The sequence below is a fragment of the Chionomys nivalis genome, chromosome 2 (assembly GCF_950005125.1).
Source record: "Chionomys nivalis chromosome 2, mChiNiv1.1, whole genome shotgun sequence".
Taxonomy (NCBI): Eukaryota; Metazoa; Chordata; class Mammalia; order Rodentia; family Cricetidae; genus Chionomys; species Chionomys nivalis.
In genome coordinates this window covers 121,118,072-121,133,614 of record NC_080087.1, presented here as the reverse complement: position 1 = coordinate 121,133,614, position 15,543 = coordinate 121,118,072, and the positions used below count along the sequence as shown (strand labels likewise).

The following is a 15,543-nucleotide window of genomic DNA, read 5'->3' as shown; positions in this document are numbered from 1 at the left end:
TGTAACGCATCTCCATCACAGCTACTGGCGTCATCCCGAAGATCAGGGACGTTGGGCGTGTGGGTGGGAATAGCCCTGAGCTAGTTGCTTACCTTGTTTGGTAAAGCGGAGGGCAAAGGCACCAGTGGTGGTGGTGAGAATTTATGCTTTAACTCATCTCTGGGCCAAGACCTGTTGTACAATCACAAACGCTCCTATGCATTAACTTCTTTTCCGCTTACAATCTGTCTTTAAATTTTTTCTTTGGTATTTGTTTTCTTTTAGTTAATATATAGCAACATACACATATCACAGTGTGACATTTCAGTACCTGCACATACATGTATGCAGTGTACAATGAACAGATCCATATATCTGGCTTACCTATTACCTCAGACATTTATAATTTCTTTGTGTTAGGAATGCCCAGAATCTTTCCTATCAGCTAATTTGAAATAGCCAATGCATTGTTGTCACCGATAGTTACCCTACTGTGTTACAGAATGTCAGAAGTTGCCTTGCTTCCCCCAGCTGCACCCCTGCAAGCCCTGACATTTGTTATTGGTGTTGAGGGTCCCTTAGCCTCTCCTGTCTCAAGCTTATCAACGACCTCATGGTTTCTACCATAAGCTACACATCAGACCACTTCTCTCCACCCTAACCGCTTCAGTTAGACCATTTCCTCAAGCCGAGCCCAGTAGTTTCCTCCATGGCTCTTTGATACCACTCTTATTTATCCAATTGGTCATGGAGTTTTCTTTTTTTCCCACGGAGTTTTCTAAAGTTGCAATTTGATTACATTACTCTTTTGCCTTCTAGCTGCTTTGTTTATTTATTTGTTTTGTTTTTAACACAATATGGGTCTGGTGAGATGACTCAGTCAGCAAAGACATTCACTATCCAAACCTGATGACCTAGGTTTGATCCTCTGAATCCATCTAAAGATAGAAGGAGGGGACTGTCTCTAAGACATTGCCTTCTGACCTCTACCTGAGTGCTTCCCTCAACACACACATGCACACACACACGCATGCACGCACATGCACACACACACACACACACACACCCAGAGAGAGAGGGTTGGTGAAAGAGAAAAACCAAAGTGGTTTGGTGAAAAAACACTTATCTAGACTTCATAGTTATTAATATTTGGGAGATGTTTTCTCCCTTTTAATATTTAAATAGAAATGATAGACATTAGAAATTTCGCTTATAAATATTTCAACAAGCATCTCTAGGAAATAAGGACACTTTCCTACAATAACGTCGCTTAGAGCTCAATTCATATTCAAATATCTCAAAATGTTTGCAACTTGTCTTTTCAGCTTTTTGGCTCAAAGAGGAGTCAATGAAGGCTCACTATTGCATTTAATTATATTCTTTCTTTCTTTATTTTTGTTTTGTTTTGTTTTTTTTCAAGACAGGATTTCTCATTGTCCTGGCCATGCTGGAACTCACTCTACAGATCAGGCTGGCCTCAAACTCAAAAGATCAACCTACCTCTGCCTCCTGAGTGCTGGGATTAAAGAAATACTCCACCACTGACCGCTGCCTGGCCAAATATAATTGTGTTCTTAATTCTTTTTTAACTTAGCACAGATATCCAATCGTCACCTTTCCTCCATTTTTCACATTGTCATGTACGATAGATAGCCAGTTATTTTTCTCCTCTGAACTCCTCATCTTCTAGATGGGCCTCAGTGTGGGTTTCCCTGCATTCATGTATGTATCACATACATCCTCTCTTTCTGAACAGTAGAAATTATCCCTACAGTGTTAGTTGGACTGTATTTTTTTAAATGTAAACAGAATACCTTCAATTGCTTCATTCCAGGAGATGCATAAAGTCTGGTTATGCTACTACAGGGGGTTAAAACCGATAACCAGTCTAAAGTAGAGCCGGCCACATCCTTCCTAACATGATGAGCATGAACACGAAATCCATGGGATATGCTGGCACCACGAGAACATTTAGCTCCCCAATCATCCACTTTTTCATCTAGTTTTGTGTCCTTCCTGCTCCTCCTTTTAGTATCTGCTTGGAATGAAACTCAGAGCCTCTGATATGCTAGGCAAGTTCTGTACCATTGAGCTACGTTCCTGGTCCTCAGTGGTGATTTCTGACTAAAATATTTCATTCCAGTTTGCAAAATGTAATTTTTTATTTACTTATTCTTTTGACATTCATCAGCTTTCAGTCATTACCCTGAAATACAATGACAAATGAAGTAGAATGTGTTCTCTCTTTCTCTGTGTGTCTGTCTCTCTGTCTCTGTCTCTCTCTCTCTGTTTTTGTTTTTCGAGACAAGGTTTCTCTTTGTAGCCCTGGCTGTCCTGGAGCTCACTTTGTAGACCAAGCTGGCTTCAAGTTCACTCATATCTGCCTACCTCTGTCTCCTGAGTGTTGGGATTAAAGGTGTGAGCCATTACTGTCCGTCTTAGAATATATTTTTAATCTTTGATCTTACATTCAGACCCAAACAAGCCAGGGATGGGTCCTTGAATTTGATTTCAATGTCCTTTTGAAATATCCCATAAATCACTAAGTCTCTCTGTGTGTGTGTCTGTCTCTGTCTCTCTGTCTCTCTCTCTCTCTCAATCACTAAGTCTCTCTCTCTTTCTCTCTTTCTCTCTCTTTTGTCACTCCAAGATGTACCGGGTTTTTCTTTTTCTTCTTCTGTCTGCTGATATGGAAGCAGCCATTCATCTAAAGAGATGAGGTAGCTTTTAGCAATAGCTGATTTTAGAGGCTAGAATCTGGATGTTAGGAGTGAAATGGCTGCTTAAGGGGAACATTGACTCTAGACCTTTTCTATGAACTGAGCCAGGGTATTAAGATACAACACACATACACATGAACACTCCAATTTGTATTTACAGATTCATTTATTCATGCATTTTTTGTATATGAGGGCTTTATTTGCATGAATGCCCGCATGACAGAGGAGGGCATCAGATTCCACTGGAGATGGTTGTGAGCCGCCACATGGCTACTGGAAATTGAACTGCCATGTGGTTGCTGGGAATTGAACTCAGGACCTTGGGAAGAGCAGGGAATGCTCTTAACCGCTGAGCCGTCTCTCCAGCCCCACTTGTAGTTCTTTACACTTATGCTGGAAACTGAGGTTCCTGGTGACATTAATATAACCACATGTATGATTAATCTAATAGACAACCAACAATGCACATAGAATAATACAAATATTGCCCTACTAATAAGACAGCGAAAGCTGTAGAGATAGCTCAGGGGTTAAGAGCACCTAGTACCCTCTTGCAGAGGGCTCGAATTCAGTTCCCAGCATCCCTAAGGAGACTCACAACCATCTGTACAGTACCTCCAGTTCCGGAGGGTCCACTGGCCTTTTCTGACATCCTCAGACACCAGGCTTGCATGTGGTGCATGCTGACAAAACACTCATACACTAAAATAATAAAACAATGGCCGAGCGGTGGTGGCGCACGCCTTTAATCCCAGCACTCGGGAGGCAGAGGCAGGCGGATCTCTGTGAGTTCGAGACCAGCCTGGTCTACAGAGCTAGTTCCGGGACAGGCTCCAAAACCACAGAGAAACCCTGTCTCGAAAAACCAAAAATAAAAAATAAAAAAAATAAAACAATGGATACTACATGTTTTTGAGATAGGATTTGCCTTGACTGGCATAGAACTCCCTATTGCAGACAAGGCTGGCCTCGAACTCATAGAGATCTGCTTGCCTCTGTCTCCCACGTGCTGGATTAAAAGCATGCACCATCATATATACCTGGCCCAAATTTTGCCTTTAAATATAACTTCTAAGGATGCATAATCAGAATACTGTGTTCTAGGATTATTTCAAACAGCTCTTCTGTTTGTGTAATTATGGTTGGCAATTTGATATATAATTAGGGTTTTTTGCTTCAGTTTATTTTTAGCTATAGGATGGTGCTTTATATTCTTTATATAATTTTATTTTGAGCCCTTTGCGAAGCTATGGAATGTAATAAGATATGCTTGCAGAACTCTTCGACTGACTTCTACAACACCCCTGCCACCTTCCATTTTATTCCATTTGTTTCCCCTTTTAAAGTTTATAAATTGTTAACTATCACAGATAAATACACAAAGCGAAAGGACATATCTTGTTTTCTTGGCCACCCAGACCCCCAGTTGCAGAAGTGAAGCATTTCCAGCACCCCGGGAAGCTCCCTGAGCATCAGACATTACCCTTTCCAATGCTAACTAGAATCACTCTCTTAGTGACCATGTCCCTTTGCTTTCCTTTATGGCTTAGAGCTGACCATGGCACCACAAACTGTTGGTCGAGTGGGGGTCATCATGGGTTATCATGAACTGATAACTGTGTTTTCCTTGTGTGTGTTTGCTGCTGCACCTGTGTTGGAGGGGATAAGTGGTCTGAAGCAACCTCACAGGGAGGTGGGAGACTGGGGAATTGAACACCCTGGCCTCTCCTCAACACTCCGCTCTAATCTCCTTTTAGGTATTCTCATCCTGCTAATGCAATGAAGATCCAGAGGAAGAGATATTCGTTCACAACGCTCCCCTGGGACAGAAAAGGAGGTGAAGATTAATGAAGGGAAAATTATAGCAGCAGAAAATATAAGGCGCCCATTTATTTACCCATTATTTGATTTTGCTTATTTCCTCCTCTGTTTTTTTTTTTTTGTGTGTGTGTGTGTGTGTGTGGAAATTATTGGTCAGTTGTTTATTTTCTCCTCCTCCTCCTTTTCTTCCTCCTCCTCCTTCTCCTCATCCTTATCGTCATTATTGTGTTTTACTTTTCAGAAGCTAGTAACTGTTAATATCTTTTATCTGTGTCTGTCTTTCTCCAAATTTCCCTTTTTTATAAGGGCAGCAGCTACTTTGGACTAAAGTTCATTTTGATGACCTCATTCTAACTCTACAGCTTTATTTACAAATAAGCTCGTGTCTGGAGGTTCTCAAGATTAGGATTTGAAGGTGAGTTCGGAGGAGACAGAATTCAAACCACAGCAGCTGTCAGGTCATAAACACATCTTTAGGGCCTCTTGAATTCTCCTTTCTCTCTCTTTCTTTTGGTTGTATTTCAGTCAGAAGCGGCCCCTGCTCTTCTGCGCCCTAACCCACTGTGCAGAAACTAAGACCTCACTTTCCTACAACTTTTATTGCTGCTCCCTCTTTCAGAAGCATCTATGTCTGTCAGGTGTGATTCAAGTTGTGTTACCTGATCCTTTGCAAGAAAAATCAGGCCGACTTTCCTTTCAAAAGCTCTTATCTGAGTCAGGCATGGTGGCACCCACACTCGGGAGGCAGAGGCAGGTGGATCTCTGTGAGTTAGAGGATAATCACTGTTACACAGAAAAAACCCTGTCTCAAAAAGCAAAGCAAGCCGGGCGGTGGTGGCGCACGCCTTTAATCCCAGCACTTGGGAGGCAGAGGCAGGCGGATCTCTGTGAGTTCGAGACCAGCCTGGTCTACAAGAGCTAGTTCCAGGACAGGCTCCAAAACCACAGAGAAACCCTGTCTCGAAAAACCAAAAAAAAAAAAGAAAAAAAAAAAAAGCAAAGCAAAACAAAAACAAACAAAAAAAGAAAAAAGAAAAGAAAAGAAAGTTTCTATGTGGGGTTGAAGAGACGGCCAAGGACTGGGGTTTGGCTCCCAGCTCCCACAGTGGCTTACAACTATCAATAACTTCAGTTCCAGGAGGTCCAGCACCCTTTTCTGGTTTCCAAAGGCACCAGGCACACATGTGGTACATATACATACATCAAACACTCACACACATAAAACAAAAATACATAAATCTCGAGACGTTCCCATCTTCCCCACCCATTCACTCTGTTTCGTGTCAGCAGACTTTAAACTGCCACTGCTGTTTTCCCCTGACCTCTGCCACTTTTTTCCTGGGGGTGGAAATATTAGAAGGGACAAGGAATGGACCACAGAGGGAAACTCTGATTTTTAGGGCATGACTGAGAAGGTGTGCTAAGGATGAGGCTCCTGTGTGTAAAAATAACAGTGCACGCAAGAGTCTGCAAGTATAGGTCCTGGTACACATGTGCCCAGCACAGTTAGGGCTGAGCTGCTAGAGCAAACAGTGTGGTGCAAGGGAAAGCAGAGTTGACTGAAGGGATCGGCAAGAATCTAACTACTCCATGAGCCAGACATATTGCTTGGACTTCTCCCTTAAAATTATTTGTAACCAAACTTTCCAACAGTGAATACGTTGCTTTATTCATGACTGGCTCACCAATGCCTAGAGGGTGTGAACCCATGCCTAGAGGGTGTGAACCCATGCCTAGAGGGTGTGTACCCATGCCTAGAGGGTGTGTACCAACGTCTAGAAGGGTGTAAACCCATGCCTAGAGGGTGTGTACTCATGCCTAGAGGGGTGTGTACCAATGCCTAGAGGGTGTGTACTCATGCCTAGAGGGTGTGTACCATTGCCTAGAGGGGTGTGTACCAGTGCCTAGAGGGTGTGTACCAGTGTCTAGTGGGTGTGTACCAGTGCCTAGAGGGTGTGTACCATTGCGTAGATGGTGTGTACCCATGTCTAGAGGGTGTGTACCCATGTCTAGAGGGTGTGTATCTATGCCTAAAGGGTGTGTACCCATGTCTAGAGGGTGTGTACCCATGTCTAGAGGGGTGTGTACTCATGCCTAGCAGAGTGTGTACCCATGTCTAGAGGGTGTGTACCCATGTCTAGAGGGGTGTGTACCCATGCCTAGAGGGTGTGTACCATTGCCTAGAGGGGTGTGTACCAGTGCCTAGAGGGTGTGTACCAGTGTCTAGTAGGTTTGTACCAATGCCTAGAGGGTGTGTACCATTGCCTAGATGGTGTGTACCCATGTCTAGAGGGTGTGTACCCATGTCTAGAGGGGTGTGTACTCATGCCTAGCAGGATGTGTGCTCATGCCTAGAGGGGTGTGTAGCACACAGTAGACTTAGTAGGAACCAACTCAAAAGAGACAAGAAACTGGGAGCTGCATTTTATGTTTGAGGTAGTCCTGGAAACTACACATTAGGACTGGAAAACTCAATCCTATTAAAGAAGAAAAGTCCAAGCTGGGTTGTGGTGGCACACACCTTTAATCCCAGCACTATGGAGGCAGAGACAAACAGATCTCTGAGTTTGAGGTCAGTTTAGTCTAAAGAACAAGTTCTAGGACAGTCGGGGCTACACAGAGAAACCCTGTCTCAGAAAAGAAAAAGAAAGGAAGAAAGAAAGAAAGAAAGAAAGAAAGAAAGAAAGAAAGAAAGAAAGAAAGAAAGAAAGAAGAAAAGGCGGTCTATGGTATGAAGCATGAACAGGTTACCACTGAGGGCTGGTAGCCACTGGGTTGACAGCCACTGGGCATCCTCTAAAGAATATTCAATATTCTTCAAAACTGTCCATGAGGAAAGTCCTTCTCGGAACATTAAATCCCAGACCCTTCAGGACAGTCTGAAGCACAGAAAGGTACATTCTATGAATTCCCAGATGAGATGTAGAGAATTCAGGGTTTGGGATGGGAAGATGTTAGCAGAGATAGAAACTATTCACTTGCTGTGGTTGGGTGACAATGTGGTCAGGAGCTAAGGGATGGGATGCCCACCGTGTTTGCTTCCTTCAGATGCCTAAATGAATCTATTCTATCTCTGACTACTCTTCAGGGTTTCCGAGACTATAAGGTATATTCATAGAGGTACCAAATGCAGACGGCCACAGGAGCTTGGCACAATGGTTCTCAGGGTTCAACAAAGAAGAAAGGCCATAGGAGCAGGTTTGGGAGACTAGCAATGGATAATTGATTTGATGGATGCAAGGAACAAACGAATGGAAAGAAGTGACAGGGGAGAAATGTGGATTCTATTTCCACATAACAAGGAAGACTGGGCAACCAGATCGTACATGACTAGGGTGCCAATGGAAAAGGCTACCGTGACAGCGGTGGTCACCCCTCACATTCTCTACTTCAGAATCCAGCCTTGGACCAAGCATTCAGAGCTGTGTCTCCTTTACCCCTACCTCTCTCCCATGGGAACTTCTGCTCAATTCCTGTCCCATGTGCCCGGCCTCGAGACAGCCTCACAGAAAGTGTTTGCATAAAAGTCAACTTTAATTATCCTTATTTGGGTCATCCAAGAATTGCCCCTTTGGGGGCAATGAGGAGGGTCTTGGGGAAAGGGACTTTATACAACGAGATCTCAGTCAGCAACAAGGTTGAGACCCACAGTGGGGTATGGCCCAAAGAAGCCCTAAAAGAGAAAAACAAGGAAATTGAAGTCAGGTTGGAGAGACATTGTGCCTCCCTATCTGCCCCTTTCCCTCAAATACGTAATAACTATTTGGTTTGAGTAAGCCTTCCCCATGATGATTCAGCCCATGGGTTGATAGCCTAAGCTCCTAGCTCCCACTTAAGGCTTCTCCTCCTGCTGACTTCTGTTATAGCAGGGAGCTAGAAAGAATGGTAAAACTTTGTTTGTCTTCCTGGAAGCACCACAGCCACCAGCTCAGCAGAGTTGGGCCCCTGTCATTTAGCTCATGTTACGTTACCCCAGCAACCAAGCCAGATTTAGATCTCCTAGCCACCATGCTGCAGGAATGGGAGCCCGTTTTCCTGGAAAGCATCAAGGGCTGGGACCCACTTCTCACAGGCTGCTTCTAGATGGAGGGTGTGCATAGGGAAAAGCAGGAGGGGACAATTGTCAGCTCCATTGCTACTACCCAAACACAAGCCCTTTCTGCCTCCCTGGACCAGAGTGGCCCATCTCTCACATCTCCATGTTTATTCTTGTTCTTACTGTCCATTACCCATCATCACTGTAGGGCTTTTTTTTTTAAATAATGTTTTTTTTTCAATGATTTATCCATTCATTGTGTATACAGTGTTCTGTCTGCATGTATGCCACCAGACCAGAAGAGGGCACCAGATCTCATTCAGATGGTTGTGAGCCACCATGTGGTTGCTGGGATCTGAACTCAGGACCTCTGGAAGAGCAGGCAGCGTTCCCAACATCGAGCCATCTCTCCAGCCCGGTATTTTTTTTTTTTTAAAGATGGGCAGAGTTTTGTTCTGTAGCCTTGAATTTACAATCTTGCCACCTCAGTTTCCTGAATACTAAGATTCAGTATGCACCACCATGCCTCACAACTAGGGTGGCCTTTTAAAAACTAAATGTCTCATGAAGACATTCCCTTCCTCAAAATATTCCAGTAACTCCCCACTGTTCCTAATGTAAAGTGTGCTCTGTGAACCCTTATGTGGGCTTCCTTTCCCATCCTTAGCTGTCACTGGATGCTGCCTTCCTTCTCCATCCTTGGCTGTCACTGGATGCTGCCTTCCTTCTCCATCCTTAGCTCTATCACTGGATGCTGCCTTCCTTCTCCATCATTAGCTCAATCACCGGATGCTGCCTTCCTTCTCCATCATTAGCTCTATCACCGGATGCTGCCTTCCTTCTCCATCCTTGGCTGTCACTGGATGCTGCCTTCCTTCTCCATCTTTTTCTCTGTCACTGGAGGCTCTGCTCTTCTGCCTGGCCATGGCATTCTTGCCTCCAGACATTGGTGGTTGCAATGCCCCCTCCTTTGTGTCTTCTGACGGTTACTCTCTTATCATTTGTGTCTTGGCCCTAAACAAGACTTTTCAATATGGGGAAATCTGATGTTTGGGACACCCCCACTGCAAAGCCTCGAGTGAGAGGGCAAGAATCATACAGGGGAAGCTGGAAATTGGAAGGCCTGGGTCTAGTCGCATGGACACAGCATGACAGTCTAAGGAAGCATTATTAGCAGCATGTGCCTCAAAGTCCATCTGTAAAGACATTGGATGGGTGACTTCTAGTCTGCCTGGGCCATCCCAGAGCAAGGCAGAAGATGCTGATGCAGCCTCTACTCCATGCTTCCACGATATACAGAACTCCTCTTAGCTAAGATGGCAGTCCTCTGGTTTTCAATTCCTGTTTTAAACTCAAACCTGATGCATGACCTTTCAGCTTTTGTCCTCCTTAGGGGCTCCCAGTAGCTGTGACATGTCCCACCACCTTCTCATCTGGATACCTAGATAGTAGTCTATAAGCGAGCAAGACTATCCTTTGGGTACAAAAGTTTGCTTCATCCCTCTTTTATACCTGCCCTTCCCCCCATTTAAACATGTCTTTGATGACCCTAGTGTCCTAGGAGAATTGAACCCTCACCTTGGTGGGGTGAGTTGCTTCTTGCTTTGGAGCCTTTGGAACTACTTTGGGGACAAAGCATCGGTCCTTGCTCACCTTGACTGTTGGACTCTAACGGGGGAGAGAAGGTAGGAGTCAGGAAAGAGGCAGGAAGAATGAGATGATCTGAGCAGGAAAGCCAAAGGAATCCAAAGCCACGGTTCAGTTTGGGGGAAGACAAATGGTCTCACCTTGGGGTATAAGAGTCCAAGTTTCTCTTCTTGTTTACACCTAGAAGAGACAGGGACGACAGGTGGAACCTCAGCTTGCCAATGTCTCCCCCTCCCTTTTTGAAGTACAAGTATTATCCTCATAGAATTATTCCCCACTGATCCCAGAGATGGAGCACAATGCTTCCGGTAGCTTCTACACACAGTTCTAGTGCCCTAAATAACAGGGGTCGACCAAAGGTTTCCATACCTCACCGCAGTGGCTGCAGTGGGAGAAACTGCCTTGGCATCCTTCCGGCACATCCTATGTTGGAGGTGGAGTCTGTTGAGGTGCTCCACCTTCTTGGTCAGTACTTCTTCGGCTATTTCATCCACCCAGAACAGGTCTGCAGGGTGAAAGGATGGAGTGAAAGCTGCACCAGGGGCAGAGAGACCTTTCCCTCCAGTTTATATAAAACCACTTTTAATGGAGAAAGTTATGTGTTGTGGTATGGAAAGGTTGCTGAGCACAGTAGGGCACATCCTAGCTAACAAATCTACTGACTCTCTTGTTGACACAGTAGGATTAAGTGAAGTCAAAGATGGAAACAAATACAAAAAAAAAAACAAAAAACAAAACAAAACAAAAACTAAATCAAAATAAGCAACACCAGCCGGGCGGTGGTGGCGCTGGTCTACAAGAGCTAGTTCCAGGACAGGCTCCAAAACCACAGAGAAACCCTGTCTCGAAAAACCAAAAAAAAAAAAAAAAAAAAGATAAGCAACACCAAAACCCCTCCAATGCAGCTATGCAAACGGTGGTATGTGTTAAAGTAACTTGTAAGGCTCATTAGTACAAGGTTGCTGTTTTTCACATTCAGATTCAGTAGGTTGGGGTGAAATTAAAGAGTTACATTTTACTTTGTGTGTGTGTGTGCATGCGTGCAAGTGTACAGGCATGTGCAGACCAGAGTGTCTTCTTTAATGACTTCTCACATTATTTTTTTTGAGTCTGTGATTTTTTTCCTTGACTTTTCATTTCATTCTGTTTATTACCACCACCACCACCATTGTGAGTGTGTGTTCACATGTGTGTGTGCATGTGTGCACATGGCTGTAGAGGTCAGGGTAAAATTTATGGAGTCGGTTCTCTCCTTTCACCTTTCCACGGGTTGTGAGATTTGAACTCAGTTCGCCCAGCTTGGTGGCGAGTGCCTCTACCCACTGAGCCATCCCATTGGCTCCCCACCGTATTTCTGAGGCAGGGTCTTTCGCTGGGTCTGTTAGGCGAGACTGACTGCTCGGTGAGCTCCGGGGATCTCCCTGTCTCTGTGTCCCTACCCCTAGCACAGGTTTTACAGACACAAGCCGCTGCTCCTGTCTGGGTGATGGGATACAAACTCTGGTCCTCCTAAGTGGATGGCAGACATTTCCCAACTGAGCCACCTCCCCAGACCTAGGACTGAATATTTCTAACCGATTTCCTGATGACGATCCATGTGTTGCTGATGTAGGAACTTTCTAAAGAATTGGGTATAGTAATGTTGACTCAAGGCAGATTTTCTATCCTACCTACACACATGTGAAACTCGACAGAAGGATCAGCCATCCTTCTTTAATGGACTGCCTATCTCTCTACTTTATTACATAGTTTTCCTGTTTTCCACTCAGAGGCTGAGATGTACCCTTGGCTGAGCGATTAAGGAATCCTGACTCTAGAAAAAATTCAGATGGTTCCAGAAGTAGGTAGGGACTGGTCCCAAGGACTTGTCTGCTGTCCTCCTCCAGGGTGTTCAAGTGATAACAATCTCTTTATCTAGATTGTACCTCACTTTTTTCTTGTTCCCTTTTCCACTAAGGTGATAAGAAAGTAAAGGCATGCAAGCAAGAGAAATCTTACCCTTTGGCCAATAGTCCCTTGCTACTCTCCCCTAGATCCAACTGGGCCCCCACCTCTGTTTTCCGGCTTTTGTTTACCTTCTGGGATGAGATGCTGGACCGACTGGGCCCCCATCTCTGTTTTCCGGCTTTTACTTACCTTCTGGGATGAGATGCTGGAGGATAAGTCGTAAGTACCAGGAGACTGAAGCAGCAAATTCTTGGAACGACCAGAACTGCTCCGTTGCTACTTGGCCCTGACCATCTAAGGGCAGAATAGCGCTGTCAGCAAAGACACTCCAAATACCAGCTGACGGGAAGCCACTACCTTTTCCTCATTGTTAGCACAAAGTCAGGTCCTTCCCCACTTCAGAGCTGCCATTCTCTCCTTCATCACCACCAGCCCCTGGACTCTAGTCACCCTGTGTTTTGTCATTGTTTGAAATAGGGCTTTATTAAATAGCTCTGACTGTCCTGGAACTCACTATGTAGACCAGGCTTGCCTGAAACTCACAGACATCTACCTGCCTCTGCCTCTGGAATTAAAGGTCTGCACCACCTCACCTGGCTTCCATTCATTCTTGGTATCAATATCCAGAAAAGAACCAAGTGCTCAGACCAAAAAAGAAAAAAATTCTGTGAAGGTTCAGGTGCAAAAGGAATCTTGGCGAGCTACCCACTCATGGTGGGCAGTCAGATAGACAAGCATAGTCTCTCTACACACACAGATAGACAGGTGGAATCTGGGAAGCAGACAAGCCGCATCTTAAGGAAAACTCTGAAGACAGGAGGGACTGTGGAAAAGAACTGGAATCCTCAGAAAGAGAAAATACCATCTCCCCCAGTATCTTCAGGGGGCTGGGTCAGACTACCCTCCATACCAAAATCTGTAGATCTTCAAGACCCTAAGACAAAATGCTTTATTATATGTATGTTATTTGCAAATATCCTCCTGTACACTTTATTTTTGATTGCACTTTGTGTGTGTGTACGCGCGTGCACGCGTGCACTCACACACATACACATGCGTAGATAAAAGCATGTGCCACAGCACAGGAGTTTGGAGATCAGAGGACAACCTCCAAAGTCAGTTCTCTCCTTCTACTATGTGGGCCTGAAGGATTCAACTCAGGTTGTCAGGCTTGGTGGCAAATGTCTGTATCTGCTGAGTCCTCCTGCCAGCCCCTTCTTGAGTATTTTAAACAATCTCCCAATTATTTACAATAGCTAATATATAATGCAAATAGTTACTTTATGCCTTGTTTAGAGAATAATGACGGGGGCGGGTCTGCATTCAATCCACGTTGGTGCAATTGAGGATGCAGAATTCCATGATGGAGAATGTGTGGGCAGGGAGGGCTGACTGTATTCTTGTGTGTAGGGTCTGAAGATTGGGATCTATTTCCTAAACCCCAGTTTGCCCAACTGTGTGTAAGAGAAGGGCAGGGATGAAGAAACTCCTGGTTCTTGTTCCAGACAAATGATTATGGCTAAAGAATAAATCTCCTTACCCAACTTCAGCTAATTAAAAAAAAGAAAGAGAGAAGGCTGGCCTCAAATTCTCAATCCTGATTCAGCCTCTTTAGTACTAGAATCGTAAGTCTTCCGAGAAGGTGCAATGCTCCCCCTTCCTCCATTCAGATGGATGCTCAATACAATCGGGAACGATCCCGATCCCAGGAAGAAATGGACCCTATAGTGCCCTGGTGAAAAAGAGAACTTCCGGAGAAGAGGCGTTGTTGTCTGAGACAGCGTCCCCAGAGCGGTAATGGAGTTGCGGGGACTTGGAGCGACACCAGGACCACAGAATGACTGGAGCTCTCCGTGGTGCTGAGGGCCAGGAGTGGTCACCGTGGGCGGTAAGGAGAGACACCTCGGTATCTGCAATTCACACCCCATCCCCATGCCACCCCAACCCCACCCGCCTCAGCTCTCCCTTCGCCTGACACCAGACCTCATCCCACAGTGCCTTGCGAATGCCCTGCATTGGCTTCCAAACCCAAGAATCCCGCCGGGAGACTGGACGTCAGACTATGACTTTATGCAGTGTCTGCGCAGGTATTCTGAGACTGCGCAGTCTGTCCCCGACTGTCTGTTGCGGAGTGCGCACCAGGTCCATCCAGGATGGCGCAGAACAGAGCCAGAGGAAGGAGAACGGTCTTTTTTCCCCGCCAAACTGTTTCACCCCAACCTAGCACTCCCCACCCCATCCAGAAACCGGATCCCAGCCCCCTGGGCTCTGCGGGTCAGTGGCTGAGCCTTGCTCTGTCTCTCAGCCCCATTCGCCTACTACTCCCTTGATCCCGGATCAAGTACCCAAATACATCCACTCTTGTTCCTATACCAAACCTCGTTCATCTCTGTCTTCCCCACTCTTTCCGAACCCCCAGCCTTCCCCTGGGTCCACTCCTCCTATGGTTAGATCCCGTACACAAGCCCCAAGACTACTACCTCTCCCTCTCCCTCTCCCTCTCCCTCTCCCTCTCCCTCTCCCTCTCCCTCTCCCTCTCCCTCTCCCTCTCCCTCTCCTCTCTCTCTCTCTCTCTCTCTCTCTCTCTCTCTCTCTCTCTCTCTCTCCATTCCTCTCCTCCGTCATCCCAAACGGTTTTTGTCCTGAGTTTCAGCCTCGAAGCTCCTCTGCCCTCAGAATTGCTCTCTGGCCCTGCCCGCACCCCCCGGGTTTCCTCCTGACCGTGGGTATTTATGTCGCTGCAGCTGCCTGGGCGACTGTAAAGCAGAAGAAAGCAGACCAGGAGCTGAAGCCCCCCGAAGCCCTCGGGCCTCAACGAGTTCTGCATCTTCCCTGGATCCGAGCGCTCGCTTCCTTCCCCGGGCTAGGTCGCAGTGGAGGTGGCAACAACAGCCAGGGGGCTGGGCCAGGATCTGCAGAGCCCTCCTCTGCAGCTCGGCCAATCGCAAGCGGGCTCTGCCCCTGCGGCCGCCTTCCCAAGTCCGCCATCTCCTTCTGGCCTCTGTCCATTCGACCTTCTGGAATTTCTGCCCTTACACACTTTTCGAGATAAACCTTCATTCTCAGTCCCCAGGGAGGGATAAATTGATTGCTTTTAAAATGGGGGTGGGAACAAACCAACTTCATGGTTTGGTTGTGATATTTAAATGTGAACTGCGAGGGAAGAGTGAGCACTCAGTGTGATATCTATTGCCTTTGACACTCGTTTTATTTTCATCCATTTAAAATCTTTTAGCAGCCATGTGGATTCAACCCACAAAACATCGAACGTTCATCCTCAATTTCCCACAGCCACTGCGGTTGCCCTAACCCAAACCACGGCACTCTTTAGAACGAATCTATTTCAATAACTAGCCACCTAACCCTCTGCTTCCTATGGGACAGTGTGCTTCG

The 15,543-nt window shown here is 45.8% G+C and overlaps 1 protein-coding gene across 1 annotated transcript; it reads right to left on the bottom strand.

The window, feature by feature from the left end:
* Nucleotides 1–8,033: 8,033 nt before the first annotated feature.
* Resp18 (regulated endocrine specific protein 18) lies at nucleotides 8,034–15,045 on the bottom strand. Its single transcript, XM_057751014.1, has 6 exons — nucleotides 14,872–15,045; nucleotides 12,340–12,444; nucleotides 10,573–10,708; nucleotides 10,344–10,383; nucleotides 10,135–10,224; nucleotides 8,034–8,193 (listed from the first exon to the last, which is right to left on the bottom strand). The coding sequence occupies exons 1-6, from the start codon at nucleotides 14,975–14,977 to the stop codon at nucleotides 8,143–8,145; spliced, it is 528 nt and encodes a 175-aa protein (XP_057606997.1). The 5' UTR covers nucleotides 14,978–15,045; the 3' UTR covers nucleotides 8,034–8,142.
* Between the last annotated feature and the right edge of the window lie 498 nt (nucleotides 15,046–15,543).

Coding starts and splice junctions, on each gene's coding strand:
- Resp18 (XM_057751014.1), bottom strand. CDS start 14,977: ATGCAGAACTCGTTGAGGCCCGAGGGCTTCGGGGGGCTTCAGCTCCTG. Junction 12,445..14,871: donor CAGCGACATAAATACCCACG/GTCAGGAGGAAA, acceptor TTCTGCCCTTAG/ATGGTCAGGGCCAAGTAGCA. Junction 10,225..10,343: donor TTGGACTCTTATACCCCAAG/GTGAGACCATTT, acceptor CTCCCCCGTTAG/AGTCCAACAGTCAAGGTGAG.